General features: G+C 40.8%; 2 protein-coding genes across 2 annotated transcripts in view; one reads left to right on the top strand and one right to left on the bottom strand.

Moving 5' to 3' along the window:
- Positions 1-59: 59 nt before the first annotated feature.
- Positions 60-2,587, bottom strand: bri3bp (bri3 binding protein). The gene is made up of 3 exons (XM_053324941.1): positions 2,315-2,587; positions 692-794; positions 60-533 (listed from the first exon to the last, which is right to left on the bottom strand). Exons 1-3 carry the CDS (start codon positions 2,489-2,491, stop codon positions 112-114), a joined length of 702 nt encoding a protein of 233 aa, XP_053180916.1. The 5' UTR covers positions 2,492-2,587; the 3' UTR covers positions 60-111.
- Positions 2,588-5,402: 2,815 nt separating this feature from the next.
- The window catches only part of stpg2 (sperm-tail PG-rich repeat containing 2), a 55,270-nt gene continuing 43,099 nt past the window's right edge, over positions 5,403-17,573 (top strand). The window contains exons 1-6 of the mRNA XM_053325535.1: positions 5,403-5,520; positions 6,003-6,106; positions 6,308-6,475; positions 8,296-8,454; positions 11,570-11,685; positions 13,859-13,974. Of these exons, the coding sequence (XP_053181510.1) occupies positions 5,403-5,520; positions 6,003-6,106; positions 6,308-6,475; positions 8,296-8,454; positions 11,570-11,685; positions 13,859-13,974 (781 nt within the window). The remainder of the gene's footprint in view (positions 5,521-6,002; positions 6,107-6,307; positions 6,476-8,295; positions 8,455-11,569; positions 11,686-13,858; positions 13,975-17,573) is intronic.

Here is a 17,573-nt window from a genome sequence, read left to right as displayed (position 1 = left end):
GGACCCAGTAGTTGTGTTACTGTAGATATGTGCAGGAACAGCAATCTGACATCAACTGCAGCTGGTTCTAGGTTATCCCCTCCCTCCCCCCATCCTCGCCTCCACCTAGGTCTACTGCTCCCCGGAGCGTTCCAGGCCATCAATGACCCGGCTCAGCCTGATGTTGAGCAGCCTGATCTGAGTGTCCAGGTGGTCGATTTTCTCTTCCAGTGAACCTGCCCCGCCTCCGCGACGCCAGTATGCTCCCACAGGCCCCGTCATGAAGTACACTACCATGATGAAGCATAGCGGCAGCACCGCACGCTCAGGGTCACCCTCAAACTTCTGCAGAATGTAGAGGCAGGACAGGGCGAAGAGTGTGACGCGTGCTAACCAGAAGAAACGGCCGAACAGGGCGTGCAGCAGGTAAAAGAAGCCTCCCAGGAACATGGAGAGGAACCAGTAGGCCAGGAGAACAGCGGCGACTAGGAGCAGGGCGCGTGCCGGGGAGTTCGTGAGTGATGTGACGCTGAAGTAATGGCTGAGGTTTGAGGCTGCAAATGGACGAAAGGGAGAAAGACGTTAATTCAAAATTATACAAAAATGTGCATAAATCTTACGGCGTATTTATTAAAAAATATGTCTTTCTCTTTGTGCCCATTTCTCTGATATTCTTATTGAAGAAATGTCATAAAATGAATATAACACTTACAGTCAATGCCCATCACATCCAGGAGATCTGACCACACTTTCCAGATGGTATCAAGAAATGAGTCCACCCCATGAACAAACCGCTCGGTGGTTTTGGAGAAAAACTACAAACAACAAATCAGCAGGTTGGTTTAGTATGTTTTATCTTTACATTAACAATCTGACTACATACAAACTATACACGCAAAAGGATCATTCACAACATTATAGAACCTTCGTTGTCAGTTCCCATCTCCCTCTTTACTCTTTTCCTGTCATCTCTTTACTGTATGCAAATAAGTTTTTTTTAGCATGACAGACATTTAATGTTTAATGGTTTCCACTGTTCTAATATTAAGCAAAACAATACTGTGTTTGTTTCTCATTCTAGCTGTTGCCTTTCTTCTGAAGCCACAATATGAAATAAACTGCACAGGAATATAATATGTTAAAGATCCCTTCCAAACATGTTTTGAGATGTATATAAAATACTCCACTTTGAATAATAATTTGAATCTGATGTAGTTTTTCCACACAAAAAAAGAAAAAAGTTAAATAATCTTGTTGTTTGTACACTGGAGGCTTCAAGTTTCCACATCACACTTATGTCAGTTAAATACTGGAGCAGGATTTGCTGGCAAACTAGTTGTGATGTCACAAATTCTGCTCAATGGCCTGTCCCTTAACACTGGATTCTCAATGATCACAGAGAATATTTCCAATTTCAGCAGATCAATGTGAAAACATTGTAGTTTAAAACTTTGCCAGTCTGCACAGCAAAGCTCAAACATTCAACTGAAGGAACAAGCATAAAAAACACTTTAATGTAAACTGTTCCAGGAATAGCACAAGGGTAACTAATAACACTAATGATGTCTCCATGTCGTTTAGATGCACCAGAAAGCCATAATGTCACGAGTTGTTGCTCTCTCCCCATAACTTCTATCAATCATCAGTCATTCTCCATTTGCATGTTATCAGCGAGGCAGAGACAGACACATAAGCTTCCATTATGCAAGATGAACAGCCCACATGAGGAAATGGCAACTCTGTGCAGCCAATAATAACCTTGCTACTTTGGTTGACTTGGCGCGGCTTTAAGCAGGAAATACATTGTGTCAAAATGCAGGAAGTGCAGCTAGACCAATGAGAGCATACAGCCTATTGTATCCCATTCAAAAGATTAGCTTTTTTGAATGAATTAGTTGAAACTATAGACTGTATAAAAGAAACAGACATAAAGAAACAAGCTATAATGGCCTGGACCAGCGGGGGGGTTACATACATCTGAGTGCTGTCATTAGATACGCTCCGCTGATGGACACTGTGTTGTGAATGGCAATTGGCTGTACAACATATTGGAGTGAAGTAAAAAACTACATGACACACTCGCATGCCACATTTTAATGTTTACAGCCATAGTGCATCATCTGACATCTTTTGTGGAGGGATCAATGCTAATTTTTCAAAATGGCATCCGTGAAATTGTTGGCCAGGCCCGTGCCGCTTGTTCCTTGTTCACTGTCCTCTGGCCATGCAAAAAAAAAAAAAAAAAAAAAAACCGCCTTGGCCGCCAGCCACTACTACTACCGGGTCGCCATAAGAAAACGAGCTATTGTCTAAACAATGCATGCACCACACTCACCTTGTACAGCCCTCTAATATTGTCCTCTCCGAAAACACTGCTCAGGGTCTGGTAGATTCCGTTAGCTGCCCGTCGGAAGCTGTTCTGATTGCTGGTCCTGCTCCTGCCCGCTTCGGTTGTGCACAGCAGAGACGCGGAAAGCACCAAGAAAACCACAAAAAACCTGATTCCCTTCATGACGCCAAGTGTCCCCGAAATGCCAAGCAGAAATGTGTAGCAAAATGGTTAAATTAAGCGTAGTGTAAAGCCGGTGGCTAGCTGCCTTCTGTGACACCTTCGTGGGGGATGATGACAGAGGCTGACTGTGATGGTGGAGAGGAGTCGTGTTGCATTCAGGGACACCTCGTAAACTCATCTTACTACTAACGCCCAGAAAGAGCTGGTCGATCTTTACAATGAAATTGATAATTAATGAAAGGATAGAGTGAGAAAAGCAGCCAATTGATGGCTGCTGCTTTACTTTGTCAATCAGACAACTATTTTCTAGTCTGTTTTCCAGTGGCGTAGAGAATTAGGATACATTTCGTTTGATGTCAGTTCAGACGAAATGTATCCTAATTTGCAACAATTGTAGCACGTGTGTCTGCTTTAAGCATGCAAACATTAAAAGTACATATTTACATCAAGACAATTTCGAGTCTCAAACATTTTTAAATCGCATGTGCCTTTTTGAAAAGCGTATCTATCCTAGGTGTCATATCCCTGTGTTTGTGATATTTCCGTGAACCAACAAATGCATCACCTGTCTTCATATGAATTTGATGTTAGATCAACTCATTTCAAACTAGTTGCTGCCCTCTACTGGTCAAATAGCATTATCTCTGGGTTTGCTTCAGTCAACACATCATCCTAACCTCCTTCATCGCAAAGCATATTTGCGTACTACTGCATATTTACATTTACATACATTTTTCTTCATAACAGCCCCATCATGCTTGGATCAGGGCATGTTCCTGAATTTTTCAGTCATCATATGGATAGCTATGACACTAGAAGCACTTTGTTTCAGCTGTGGTTGTTTTAAAGTGCTATATAAATATAGTTGAGTTGAGTTGAGTTGAGTAGAAGCAGACTACAGAAAAAATAAACAAATAACAGAATACATTTGACATGTGTAAAAAGTTGTTGATGTTTTAAAAATGCAATAAGGTAGAGTACAAGTATGAAGATGTACAAATTCACCATGAACAAAAGTAATTAACTGCACAATGCAACTACTAACCCAATTAAATTGATTTTGCAGCAACTGTAGTTAAATAAACCCTGTGCCTTAGTGATCAGTTTGATGACTTTCAAGGCAAATGTAGCCAGAAACTTCAAACTGATCGAAAATGCTTTCTTAATTTGGCTTGCAGAAAAGACAGCATAGACATTATGGACGATTACAACATGGATGCATCATGGATTTTTCAGTGGCGTTAGTAGTTTCACTTATTGGCTAATGGTGCAGTTTTCCGAAGAGCAACACAATGTTTTGCATTTGGTCCTGACTGAGCAGCTGAGAAATGGAGAAATGGAAACAGAATTGCAAGTATTAGGAACAATCGGCTACCGGAGTGAGCATATGAATAACAAATTATTTATGACAAATTAGTTAGATGTTATAGCACAATCATAATTTATTGCACCGCTTTTTAGATGACCTCACAGTTATCATGAATCATGTTTGATTAAAGGCACTTGTTCCCTGTACCCTATGTAACATAATCATTATTGTTGTGTAATTGGATGCTTGGTTTATGACTGAGTTTCCCTTTGGGGAGTTAATACCATTTGTCAAATCAAATCAAATACCAGTGTGCAGGACAAACCTTCTGCTTATGATAATTGACAGGAAATTCAAATAATGATGCATTTTAGTGCTATTGCAGAGAGGCACTTCAATGACTCTCCCATGAGTTCTCATTATCTAAATCTTAATGGCATTGTAGGGCAGGCTAATAGTGCAAGAGGAAGTAGGTCAAGGCTGCAATTAATGATAACAAGAGTGGTGACAAAAGTGGCGCTATAAGGCCAACTGCAACCACAGTTTTCTTTACTACCCAAACAAACAAGCTATGCTGCCAAAATGTGTCTCAAAATGAAGGCTTGAAGCCATATCTCCCAAAATGCATTAAAGCAGTGTGTGAGTGTGTGTTTGTTTGTGTGTGTGTGTGTGTGTGTGTGTGTGTGTGTGTGTGTGTGTGTGTGTGTGTGTGTGTGTGAGAGAGAGAGAGTGTGTGTTGGTGTGTGAGTGTGTGAGTGTGTGTGTGTGTGTGTGTGTGTGTGTGTGTGTGTGTTTGTGCGGTTGTGCGGTTGTGTACATGTGTTATACAAATAATTACAGCTAGAAAAAAAAGAGAGTGCAAGCTCTATGGAAAATCCTTATCAAGATTGGTCAGGGCTGGACATGAACGTTTTAAAAATGCTTCCAAATTCAGCAGTGTGTCATTGTGTGCCCAATGACACACTGTGCTCTGTGTAAATAAAGTCTTATCTTGAAATGAGGTTTCAGTTGACCCCCCCCCCCCCAAATGAACAGTAACTAGTCCACAATACAAGATACTTGGGTAGTTGCCTCCCTCTCACATTTATCCACTAGATGGTAGGATTGGACTATGGTTGCTCTTTAACAACACTCACCCTTAAAAGTTTGAACATTAAATTAACCTACTATGGCCTCAAACATTTTGCAGTAGGCTAGGTGAAAATGAATTTTAGGATGATTTTTTTTATTACCAACAATAATAAAGAAAAAAAAGTAAGATTTACAGAAATGTTCCAGTTATACAGACGTTATAAAATATAATATAATAAAAGGAGGAGATGAGTTGTACCTATTTGACCAGTTTTTTTCTTCACCTGACTGCAGTCGCTCTGTAACTTTAGAATGTAACGACACGTGGTATCCAGGCAACGACGCACGCAAAGTAACGCAGAGTCCAGACGAGGCACCATAGAGGAGAACAGTGGAGGAATGTAGTAAACTCGGGCCTCAGCACATTTAGCAAAACAAATGAAAGCTATCCTTAGATTCAGGGTGAAACAAATGAAGTCTCATTCATTTGGCTGTTCATTTTTAGAAGGGTAGCTAGGGGTAAAAAAAAAAATGTATGGGCGAGCTCCCCGAGTCACCCTCTTGACAACAAGTGGAAACCTTTGTGGAACACCATCTACAGTTGGCCCCGGATCGTACGAAGTCACCCGAGGCAACTTTAAAATAACAGGTAAGATACAGCTAGCATCAAAACTGTAGCATACTCCAGTGTCGTTTGGTTATAATTAATGAATCGGCACTTTTGTCGAGTGTCACGAAATGAAATATTGTATCGCGCAACGTAATTGGGTAGTGCTACCAACGTTGCCATGGAGATGTAGTTTTCAGTAATCTTCCTTCTTGATATTTTGGTATGTAACTTTAGATAACGTGTAGCGATGATGTATTGTAATAAAAAAACAGCTGGAGGATAGCGCCTGGTTACCATGGAGACGACTGAAACCTTTCACCGATTCTTCAATTTCTGCCAAAATTGATGAGCGACCTACCATAAATCAAATTTTAGACACACTTTTAACTGCATTTAGCCTACAATTCTTAGTGATATGACGCAGAATTAAAACTTAAGTAATGTTATCCCATATTATGTTGGCTAGGCTGAGGACAAAGCAACAGTGTAACTGGTAGTGTATTATCTCTGTTTTTCTCCAGATGGCTATGCTCCTTTCTTGTCCTTGACCAACAGACCGTCTCTATTCAGCAAGTCCGGAGAGAGGATACCAGCACCTGGAGAGTATGACTACTCACCTGTTAAGGTATTGTATGATAAAGACGATTATTCACATGTACTGAAGGAAAGACCTGCTGAGTCATAGACTTGCAATGGGTAATGGTCATTTGGGAAATTGTTTAAGAGGAAGATAATGTTTATATATTGATGGTGAATAACATTTGTTTATGCTAATCTCATTCTTTATCCCTCTGCTTGTCTTTCTGTTGAATCCCTGTCCCTTCAGCTAAAAGTTCACGGTGGCTGCAGTCTTCAGAACCGTTCCAGGCGTTTTGAGAAGGTTGCATCAGAGGTTCCGGGCCCCGGGGCCTACGATGTTCTGCCTGTCTCAGGAAACACGCTATGGCCAATGACTCCTGATGCAGGGCAGTCTAAGAAGCTTGGCAGGAAAATGGTAGGAATATGGGTGAATAAGGGTGAAAACTGACTGACAATCAATTATAGCAGAGTTGCTCCTTCTTGCCTATTATGTCTACATGTAAAACTGCTCTTAGTATTACTTGATGAGGTTGAACAAAATGTTGCATGTACTTTTTTAGTTATGCACCGGTACTATGCTTATCTCTACTCTTTACAAACACATACTTTTGTCCCCTGTATTATCAGCTTCATATTGAACCCAAATATCCCTCTTCGCTGGTGGGAGTTCAGCCATTTCTCTCTGGTCTCCAGCTAATCCTGCCAGCACTACACAACTTTCATTTTTGCACAAACAATAAACAAAAGACATAACATGTAAAACTCTCCTCAGCACAGTGTACTGTGATGTACTGTATCTGTGCCATTTGTGATACAAACAATATGAATATGAGGGCCTCCTCCAAATGTGGTGACTGCCAATACTTGCAGACAGTGCTTTGCCAACACCTTGGTCCTTATCTTTGGCAGTTCTGCCATCTGTAGACCGCTGAACACCAATCTACGGGGGATTACAGGCTGCTATTTTAAAACTTTATAGGAAAGAGTTTATCTAGACTTTGGTGAAAACAGTTACTTCTCTCCTGTTTTTATTAAAAAAAATTCTTCTGTTTTTGCTGCAACATTTAAAAATGAATCATTTTCAGTAATACATAATTTGAACATGCTAGGAGAAACAAATGAATTCTCAAAATATGTCCTTGTATCACATTTTGTAATATAAAGCCTCTTGCATGTGTATTAGTCATGTATAACATGCAACACACTCAGACATAAGTTCAAAATAATCAATATGATGATAAGCACAGGTACGATGAGCCAGTTTTCTGACTTGTATTGTTTCTCTTTATGCCACTATTACAGTGTAACAGAAGTTTTATAAGGCTTAATATGTTAAAGAAACAGAAACAGCCACAGAGTCAGACCTCATTCTGTCATACTCTGACTAAAGACTAAGGACAACAGTGTGTCCATTTTACCACAGTTTTTTGAAAGCCCCAGAAACTTTGCTCACCTTTTCATCTGAGGTGTCGTGAAACAAGTGGGTTTTGGCAAGCATCCCTGACAGTTTTATTGTCGCCATTAATCACATTCAACAAATACAACAGCCTTGTAGCTTTGTAAATCTACCTTTAGTGCAGTGAAGAACCCACCCTTCTGTATGGTGTGAAAGATAATGTCTCTAGTTACGTCTGCAGTGAAACATATGAAGTTCAACCTTGCAGTGAACTCAGAGACGGTATTAAGTTGCTCTTAGTGTTCACCTGCTATGTTAAATTTATGCCCAGAGTGTACATACATAGATAAGCTTTGAGTTAATACTGAGCTAAGGGCTTTTTATCTCATCTAAACTGATATAAATGATTAGCTCACTTAATGCACAGAATTTGGAAGAATTTAAAAATGTTCACCTCTAGACCTGACCAATCTTGAAAGGACTCCCTATAGAGCTTATGCTCATACTCTCATCCTTCTATGCCACCTGCAATTATCTGCATAACACACACACACACGCACACACACACGCACACACACACACACACACACACACACACACACACACACACACACACACACACACACACACACACACACACACACACACACACACACACAGACCTTCCCGCTTACTTCTCTCTCTGTCTCTGTCCTTCCTTCGGTCTCATACCATATTGGCCCCAGGCAGTCCTCAACTACTTTGTAAGCCAGGGCATCCTCTCCATCACAAACCCTAACTTCTCTTCCCGCTCTCCCTGTCTTTCTGCTGCTTTATTTCTCTTTGCACAGTGGCTGGAGGCTAAAAGTCTCCGGCTGGTTCGTCAGTCAGATATCCCATCCATTCCTTCCCCGGGCCAGGCCTTTGGCTATGAGGAGGACACCCTGGGTGTGCTCCACAAGCAGCGGCCTCCACCCAGGGATACAACCCTGGGGCCAGCCTACTACAATCCACTGCTGGTAATGATGAATGCACGCACGCATGCACGCACGCACGCACGCACGCACGCACGCACGCACGCTTGCACGCACGCACGTTAAAGTTTGAATGTACATCCATCAGAGAATATGAAGTGTTCATTTGTGCACGCATGTGTGCTTTCATTAGTCTGTGCAAGTGTGTGTCTGAGTGTACTTACTCTGCCCGTGAGGCAAGGTCCATTAGTGTTAGTGAGATCTAATGCACCACTGAACCCCCACCCCACCCCATTCTGTTGGCCCAAAACCCATTTCCATAGCTAATGAATGCAGCTCCACTTTAAAAAAGCCACAGCGCACCAATGCTCATCCATTTTACATGCCAACAAAGAGAGCCATTAGTAATTATTCTTCAAGCTATATTACAATATTCACTTAAAATAATGCACACGCCTGCTGGTCTGGCTCTCAATTAAGTCATTTTTCATCTGTTAATGACCAGAGGAAGTCAACAGCGTCCTTGAGTGTTGGCCGAGGTTGTGTCAACACACCCGCACAGGCACAGAGGCGCGCTGTGATTTAGGGCTTTCAGCAGTGCACCCATCCACTGCTCTTTTTTTCGTCTCAACTTCTGTGGCTCTCCCTTTGAAAGTTCAGCCACCGTTCCTTTCTGTCTGCTTCCTTCTGTCTCTGTATCTGACACACTCGTTGCGTTAAACTCAAATGCTTCCCCCGCCCCGTGCTCCAGCTGAGTTCAAAAGTGCGGCAAGGCGGAATTAAGTGGTTGTCTGAGGACGTAACTTCAAAGTGGCTTGGGCAACCTTTGAATGATAAGACATCAGACGGAAATGAGAGCAGAATAACTTTGTTTTCTGTCTGAATGTAATTGAGAAAAACAAAAACATCTTAATCGGTTTCATCCATCCACCATAAATTTATGTTTCAAGCCTGCATCGACCCAACAATTACTTTGCAGCATCGGCTGATGCTTATACATAATTAGAAACAGACAGAAATACTTAAGTAGTAATATTATTGACCAGACATATCACATAACAGGTATATTGGTTTAGGCACATATGTTGGCAGCTATGTAAAAATGCATAATGCAATACAAATCACTTTTAATTATTTAGAAACATGACTATGAGATAATTTTCTAGTTCAGACTCTGTAGTATTAGATTTGGAAGATAATTATAACACAGCTGGCAGAAGGTGATGTGGAGCAGAGACAACAGCTACAGCTCCTTCACCAGTCTGTTCAAGAAACTATAAATTACATTTTTTATGCCTTTATTAAAGAGCAGGTAGTGTATAGATGACAGGAAATGAGGGGAGAGAACTATGTGTTATTCCACATTTGTGCAGTTCTGCTCTTACTGAGTATGACGTGTAAATTTCAATATGCAGCCAAGAACTGTTGACTCTGAATTTAAAGCAAAAGCAGGCACAGATATGTGAGAGGTTTTAGATTTACTTTGTATTAGTAAGGTGTTAAGCCACCACAAGCTGTCAGAACAGCTTCAGTGCTCCTTGGCATAGATTCTACAAGTCTCTGGAGACCTACTGATGTGAACATCATTCTTCCAAAACATATTCTCTCATTTAGTGCTTTGATGATGGTGGAGGAGCATCTGCATTTATTATATTTCCTCACTTATTTCTTCATGTTTTTGGCATTTTGTCACTTATCCGTATGTCTTGTTAGCTGCAAAGCTTTTTTTAACCAACAGACTTTGTTGCATAGTCTAAAAGGAATAATAATTTCATTTTTATCTGTAAAATACTGGGCAATGCTGGCCCCTAGAAATAGAGTACTGGTTAGTCTCTACACAGAAACAGAATTTGGTCTGTAGATGGTATATCTGTCCTTCCAGCTGAACCTGAATCAGGCTCAGACCCATGCTGTGCTGTGTATATTTGTGGAAAGTACACCAACAATTTCAGCCTGCGGGATCCTGCCCACACATGACCCCACCAGTAAAAACTTTTACTTCTGGTCGACATTTTTATTCTCATTTAAATAATAAATACCCTGTCATTTCCATTTATCAAAGCTGAATGAATATGTTTATACCAAATAGCTATGTTTATGTTTTGCTTTTAAAAGCTCTCCTTGACATAAATAGGCAATTTGTGCCTCTGAACTCAATGCCAGCTCTGATACCATCACAGTGCTTGTATGTGTCTGCGTGCAATGCAGAACAGTTATGTTTTTCTTTTTAACTTTAAGCATCTGAACATCCTTGTTTCCTATCTGCCCCCCTCAAAACTGGATTGGTGGATCACAGGGGACAGACTGTTAGATCTTGTCCTCCAGTCACTGCTGAAGTTGAGATAAGGAGACAGGCACCACGTAGAGTTTAAGACTCTCTGCCAGTCCTCCTAGAACCTGTCTCACACAGACAGCTGTATCAAGCAAAAACTTAGAAAAGAGACAGAAGAATTTTAGATACTTTGATTTTTGATTCACTAGATTTTTTTCTCCTTACATGTTTTTTCAAATTTCACAGACAAGCAGTATCAGTAACATGAACTGAAGTAAACTGAGAACCCTGCTGTTAAGTAGAAGCCCACTGTGAAGAGCTTCTTACTTGTCCTGACAAGTCTTGTTGATGTAACACCTTTCTGTCTTAAGGATGATTTGGGTAAAAATCCAAAACCCTGTAGTCTTGTAGTCTTGTTTCATTTCTTTTTCTTCTTTTCAGCTTATTTACAATCATTTGCATCTCCCACATAGTATCTTTAAAATGTGTTAGGCTGGCCAGCTCATTTCCAGACGTAGCCTCTCTTGGTTGTTAAGCTGCAGAGTGGACTGTCTCTATCTGAAAGGCCGGAGGCAGAGGAAGGCAGGCTGTAAAACAGAGAGATAAGAAAAGACGGAGGGTATCCCCTAGATCTCTGACATACTCTGGCATTTGGCTGAACTTCACATTTCATTCATCCCCAACTTCATGAGCTCAGGCTGGAAGAGAAACCATATAAGTGTGAATGGGTCAATCCTATTTTCTCCTTCTTTGTTCTTCCATTTATCCTCTCGTTATCTTTTTCTCTCCCTCCTCCTCTCATCTTCTTTCTCTCTGGCCAATCGTTTTTTCCCCAACTCCTCACCTCTACTCTTGGTGTCTGTCTTCCCTCTCTTTCTCTTTTTCTAGTCAGAGAGGAGTACTGCACAGAAGTATAAAGGTGTCCACTTTGGCAACATGACAGGGAAGAGAGGTGAGGTGCTAGTGGAGGAGGGACCAGGTCCAGGACAATATTACCCTGCGATGTGAGTATCATGACATACTATGATATTAATTTAGTGTTTAAGACCAAAAGTTAAAGCAATTGATATTCAGGGAAATGCACTCATTCACTGTCTTGCTAAGGTAGATGAGAAGTTTGCTCTCAGCTGGGAAAGTGGTATTGATCTTCTCATGTAACTCTTGTCAAGAAGTGACTAACATAATCTGAACTATTGACTCAAAACACTCACTTTCAATTTTAATTAAAGCGACCCTTACCTTTGTTATATTTTACACATTTTTTTGTTTAGGTTAAAATGCTATTAATAAGGTGTTAGAGAGATCCACCAGGCATAGAAACTAATCATTATTCCATTCTCATAATATTCTGTGAAAACTCTGACCAATCATATCATTCGGTCCAAATGATATGATTGGCCGAGCGACCTGCCTGTTTTCCCCTTCCGCATTACATAATCGTGCACACCCCCACCCGGAAGAGAGTCTGTTGTGCATCCACGGCATTATAATACATCCATGATCCACGGAGATAGCCGTAAACAGACAGTAGCGACTGCCAATGACCGACAAAAGCGAGCCACGGCTTCCACCTCCAGCTGCTCCCACGGGGAAAAACAAAACTATATATATATATGGTTCGCATGCGCGGAAGGGAAAGGAGTGTGGGGGTGGGACATAGGAGGGAGGAGGGGTTGTTGCTGTTCAAGTTTTTTCAAAGTGCTGTGTGAAATGCAAGAAAGGGAAGAGTAGCTTTAATAAACAATGATTGTTGATGTAGTGCTCCATTTTATTACTATTGCCTTTTATTACTGAGTAATCTAAGGGCAGTTGTTACATCACTGGCGATTGTAGAAATGCCTGCGTTTTACTGGAGGTTTCCACTAGAGGGCACACCAGAGAACTATCGACATAAATAGAGCTTCCAGATGTGCATGATTTGAGATATGCCCCCTCCAAAAAAATGCAAAGAAGAAGAAGAAGTATGATGTAAAAAATAATCATGGATCCACTCAAGGAGAATAATGCTTTGTCAATTTATGCATATTTGTCACTGTGCAGTGGCAATGACACATTGTACAGATGCAGGTCATTTATCATCATGGTCATGCTGCTTTCATGCCTACTGACCTCTGACCCTGTCACATTCCCACAATGCCTCTACATTACCTCAGCCTTTTATGTGCGTATTGCATTTTGCAGACGCAAGGATGTGCACAAATGGATGCAGGAAACATGTGGCAACTATCATGGGCACATGTGGTAAAAAGCACATATACCTCCAGGTTAATGGAGACACCAGACCACTACTACAGAACACTCTGGCTGTTGGTGATGTGGTGGTTGATGTACCGCAAGTTGGGCAGTGCGGGTATTGGGTATTTGGGTATTGGCTTGATTATTTTCGTGTAGTTTGATAGTTTAATCTGACTTTTGCCAGCTAACCATATTCAATATTGAAAGGGCCTCATTGGTCAACTTGCTATGCTGTATCCATCTTTCACCATGTGGTTGAATGGCCTGTGCTCCACAGAAAATGTCATCAACTTGACATCTGTCAGAGGATCCAGTATGTCTGTACCATTATAGAGATGTGTGTTGAACAGAGAAACGGTTCCACCAAAGTGAAATATTGCTTTAATCCTCCAGCCAGTTGATAATATTTGACATGTCTCACATGGTGATTCTATTGATGGCTATAGTGGATGGGCCTTACCAAGCACTAGATTGGGTGGCACACACCCAGCTCTGCTATTCATAAAGGAATCGACTGAGCAATAGAAGCGAAGGTCTACATGTGATATTCACATACCCATACAAACCTGTCTGTAATACATATTTGATTTTTGATATAGTTAAAGCTGCTGCCTTTAATCCCCTTACAGTTGCTTGCAAACCTGTTATTTCAGTCTCACCCCCCCCCCGCCCCCCTTCACTACTCCCTCTCCTGTTCATTCCACCTCTCTTTCGTCCTCTATTCCCATCTGTCTTTGTTTTGTTTATCTATTCCTATTTACTTTTCCATTTACTCATCTCTCTTCCAATTTCTCTCAATATATTGTATCTTCCCATTCCTCCTCTCATCTTCTTTGCTTTGGATGTTTTTAAACAACACAGCTCTCTCTCTTTTTTTTTAATCTCTACTGCTTGTTTGTTTGTGTCTTCTACTCTCATTGTCATTGTCTCTGTCCGCCTCAGAGTCCCAGAAACACAATATGTGAATGTGAACCTTCAAAAAGAGCAGAAAGGCAGAACGGAGCTTATCGTCCCTCGTTACCATGAACTGGTGCCCAAGCAAGAGGAAAAGAAGGCAAGTATGTGTTTGTGCTTGCGGGTGTTTGTGTCCATGTGGAGTTATATATGCTTGGTTTGTGTAAATGAGAATTATAAGAGATAAGATCTCCACAGGACTAAGATTCAGTATCAAGTTCTGCTCTGTAGGGGATGTAAGGGCTCAGCCTGGTCCCTGCATCAAACTGTATTCCATCCCATCTACATAATTAAGGAGGTTTGCATCTGTGTGTGAGATTACAAAACCATGCAGCGGTCTTAGTCCTTTTGACCATTATGGCCACAAGTAAAAATTACATGACAAGGGTAAACAATTACATTTATGGCCAAATCCACAAAAGGATTGTGTGGATTTTGAAGCAGCTAATTGTGTGCAAATGAGACGAAAAGATACAGTGTAATTCACAAAACACCTCTAAAAAGTGAAATACACAGCCAACTGTGCTGCCAAGCAAATAACGTCATGGTGGGCCTGTGCCATTTGCACGTATGTAAATTGGGTAATAATCATACATTCGGTGCAAAATTGGCCCCTTTTCTAGGCAAAAAAGCCTTGTTGCAAAATAGTTCAATTTACAAAGACCAGCCACATGCAGTTAGAGTGGAGCTATTAGCGTCTACAGATAGTTGATGTTAACTGTGCGCACACTCGCTCCCCTCTCTCTCTCTCTCTCTCTTTCTCTCTCTCTCTCTCTCTCTCTCTCTCTCTTTCTGTCTCTTCAAATCTTAACGCTTATGAGGCTTGAATGATATTGAATGTTATTAAAGGCAAAATCTTCAGTCAGACATGTGGGTGTGTTGGGGGGGGGTATTCAAGTGGGCATGTGGTTTTAAGCTTATCTCAGACATTCAGCTTCTTGAAATTAAAAATGTCCTGACAGTTCTGATGGAGCTCAGGGTCCATGTATAAGGGCTGCCTTATTACAAACAATTCTACTGTATAAACCTGAATCTATGTGTAACAGCTGACCTGTGTAGATGGGCAGGACACAGAACATTACTACTTTTAGAGCCCAACCAATCCACCTTTTTTTTTCTCAGTTTGGACAAGCACTTGTCCAAACTGACTTGTCACATTTCAGCTGCTGTGTGATGCTGCAGCTAGCTGTAATACACATCCAGCTGTGGGCAAAAAACAGTATATCAGTACTGATATTTCTGCAAAATCCCAGATATATTCAGTGACACCTGAACAAGATTGTAACATTAATCTAACTTTTCTAACTTTTCTTTATAATTTAATCTTTCAGACCTGCCCGAGTCACATTAATAACTGTGTTTTGACATTTGACATTTCAGTAGATTGTGTTATAGATGAGAAATAGCAGATCATTTAGCAAAATACATTAAAGCTGGTTTGTGATTGTGGAGAGCTCTGTGTGTGCGCACCTCTGTTAATTAAAGACACGCAAGTTGAGGCTTTTGTGCCCTCTGCAGTTTTCATTAAGGACCAATCTGTGCTGAAATGTGGAGAAAAGCCTGAAACACTGGAAACCGCTCTACTTACTCAGCCAGATGCAAAACAAGGGCAAATTACACTCAGCTGCAAAAATGTATGGCTATATTTGAGCTGGCATATCAAGTGCAAAATATTTTGTGAAAAGGATCTTATAGCAAGGCAAATAAGTGCAAATGTGGTGCAATTCACAGGGATTTGACCCATAGTGTACTGGCAATATAAGGAGAGAAGAGTCATAAAGTCAGCAACCTGACTCACTAACCTGACTATAACAGTATCTATCTAAAGATACCTAACATCAATTATCCTTAGCCATCACATGCTACTGGTCATGCAAGACAACACAAAGCTGTAGCAGACAAAAAAACCTGTGTGTATTGAATTGACAAGTGTGCATTTTTTTGGTGTATTGTTTATATTTGTAAGATAAATTTAATGTTTATTTTACCCTCTTTCAAAAGTTGTATATTTATGTCTGTATGTATGTCTAGTCCTGCATTAATACATAATGCAATAATGGAAGCAGATGAGTTCAAATTCCTGTTGATTTAATTTATTTGGACAACCCATCAACTGAATCAGCCTTAAGGAACACAATAGGATTTTGAATACTGCAGATTGAGAATGAGTCATAACAGAGCACCATGATTTACAGTGAGAAAAGAGTCAAGGTAAGTACTTTGGTTTTAGTCTGGATTTATTCAAGTATAGTTGATTAGTAATTCAATCATTCAAACCCCCTCCCTCTCTGACTATGGTTTGTCAGTTTTTCAGTTCACCCTTAGAGGGCAGTAGAACATAAGCTTTAACCACCGTCTGACCGCCCCAGTCACACACACATGCACATGCACAAACACACACAAACACACACAAACACACACTGATGCATTGGAGCCGGTTGAGTGGAGGGGAGTTACTCACCTGCATATGAACTTGAGTGTGCTGGCAGAAAAATACTTCGTGATGGGTGCCCTGGTGGCCTGATGGTTAAGGCACATACCACATAACCACATTGTCCACGGTTCGACACCTGGCCAGGGGACTCGTGCTGCTTGTCATAACCCTCAGTCTCTTTCCCTAGCTTCTTGTCTCTACCCTCTCTCTCTCCTCCTTGTTTCCTGTCCTCTCTTTTAGATTTTAGCTTATTTATTTGATCATTTGGTTGTTTGATAACTGCTGTTAGGTTCAAGTAGGAGTGCTACCACTTTGAACATTTCAATACAGTGCATAGTTTATTACGCATTAGACATTTTATTGCATCTGATCTTGTATCTTTTTATAGAATATATAGCATTCATTATTTAGTTTTAATGTCAATTATATGATATTAATGTTAACAGAGTGACACATGGAGAGACAGACTCTCTTAAAATACTATCCTTTCAACTGTGACTTTGAACAACTTTGCTCACTCTCTTTGTGTGTGTGTGTGTGTGTGTGCGCGCATGTGTGCATGTGTGTGTGCGCACCATGCTGTATTTGGACCCCCTACCATGATGGCTGTGCCTCCATCCGTCATCATTAGTACCTGACACCTCAACTCACATGTACTCCCACATACACAAACAGACACACACATACAGTGACCAGATGGGTCATTACCCACAGTGGGGACACTCAGGACAAACACCTTTACTTCCTAGAGATCAGCAGACAGTCTGGCTCTAATGGCTTGGGGCTGCTGGTGTCCCATAGAGTTAAAGAGTCTGTGTGTAGGATTTTCCCATTAAATAGGCATTCTGACATGGCAAGGGCAACGACTGAGCAAATCACTTTAAGAAGCCTTTACTGTGTGTATCCCTGCAATCAAAAGAAAGAATACTTGGGATTGTACCACTGTAATGCCTGATATTGTAATGTAAAAATGAAATCATGTCAGCTCATCTTAAAAATGTTGTAAATTCCATGCTAACATTATCATGGATGATGCTGATATGTTTGCACCACTTGTTATTTTTAGAAATGTGGCAGCAACACCGCTGCCAAAGGGGAAAGAAAGGACAGAAAAACTCTGCACTGGTGCTTAACACTGAATCTTACATTTTCTACCTTATAAACCCACACGCAAATGAGACACTGTCTGACCAGTAAGTTCAGTTCAATAATAATAATAATAATAATAATAATCAATGTGCCATAATTATTCCTTATTTGCATTTTGCA

Source organism: Scomber japonicus, chromosome 9 (assembly GCF_027409825.1).
Source record: "Scomber japonicus isolate fScoJap1 chromosome 9, fScoJap1.pri, whole genome shotgun sequence".
Taxonomy (NCBI): domain Eukaryota; kingdom Metazoa; phylum Chordata; class Actinopteri; order Scombriformes; family Scombridae; genus Scomber; species Scomber japonicus.
The sequence above is the reverse complement of the archived record's forward strand: the minus strand, read 5'-3'. Positions and strand labels throughout refer to the sequence as shown.

Coding starts and splice junctions, on each gene's coding strand:
- bri3bp (XM_053324941.1), bottom strand. CDS start 2,491: ATGAAGGGAATCAGGTTTTTTGTGGTTTTCTTGGTGCTTTCCGCGTCT. Junction 795..2,314: donor ATATTAGAGGGCTGTACAAG/GTGAGTGTGGTG, acceptor TGTTGTTTGTAG/TTTTTCTCCAAAACCACCGA. Junction 534..691: donor GGATGTGATGGGCATTGACT/GTAAGTGTTATA, acceptor GTCCATTTGCAG/CCTCAAACCTCAGCCATTAC.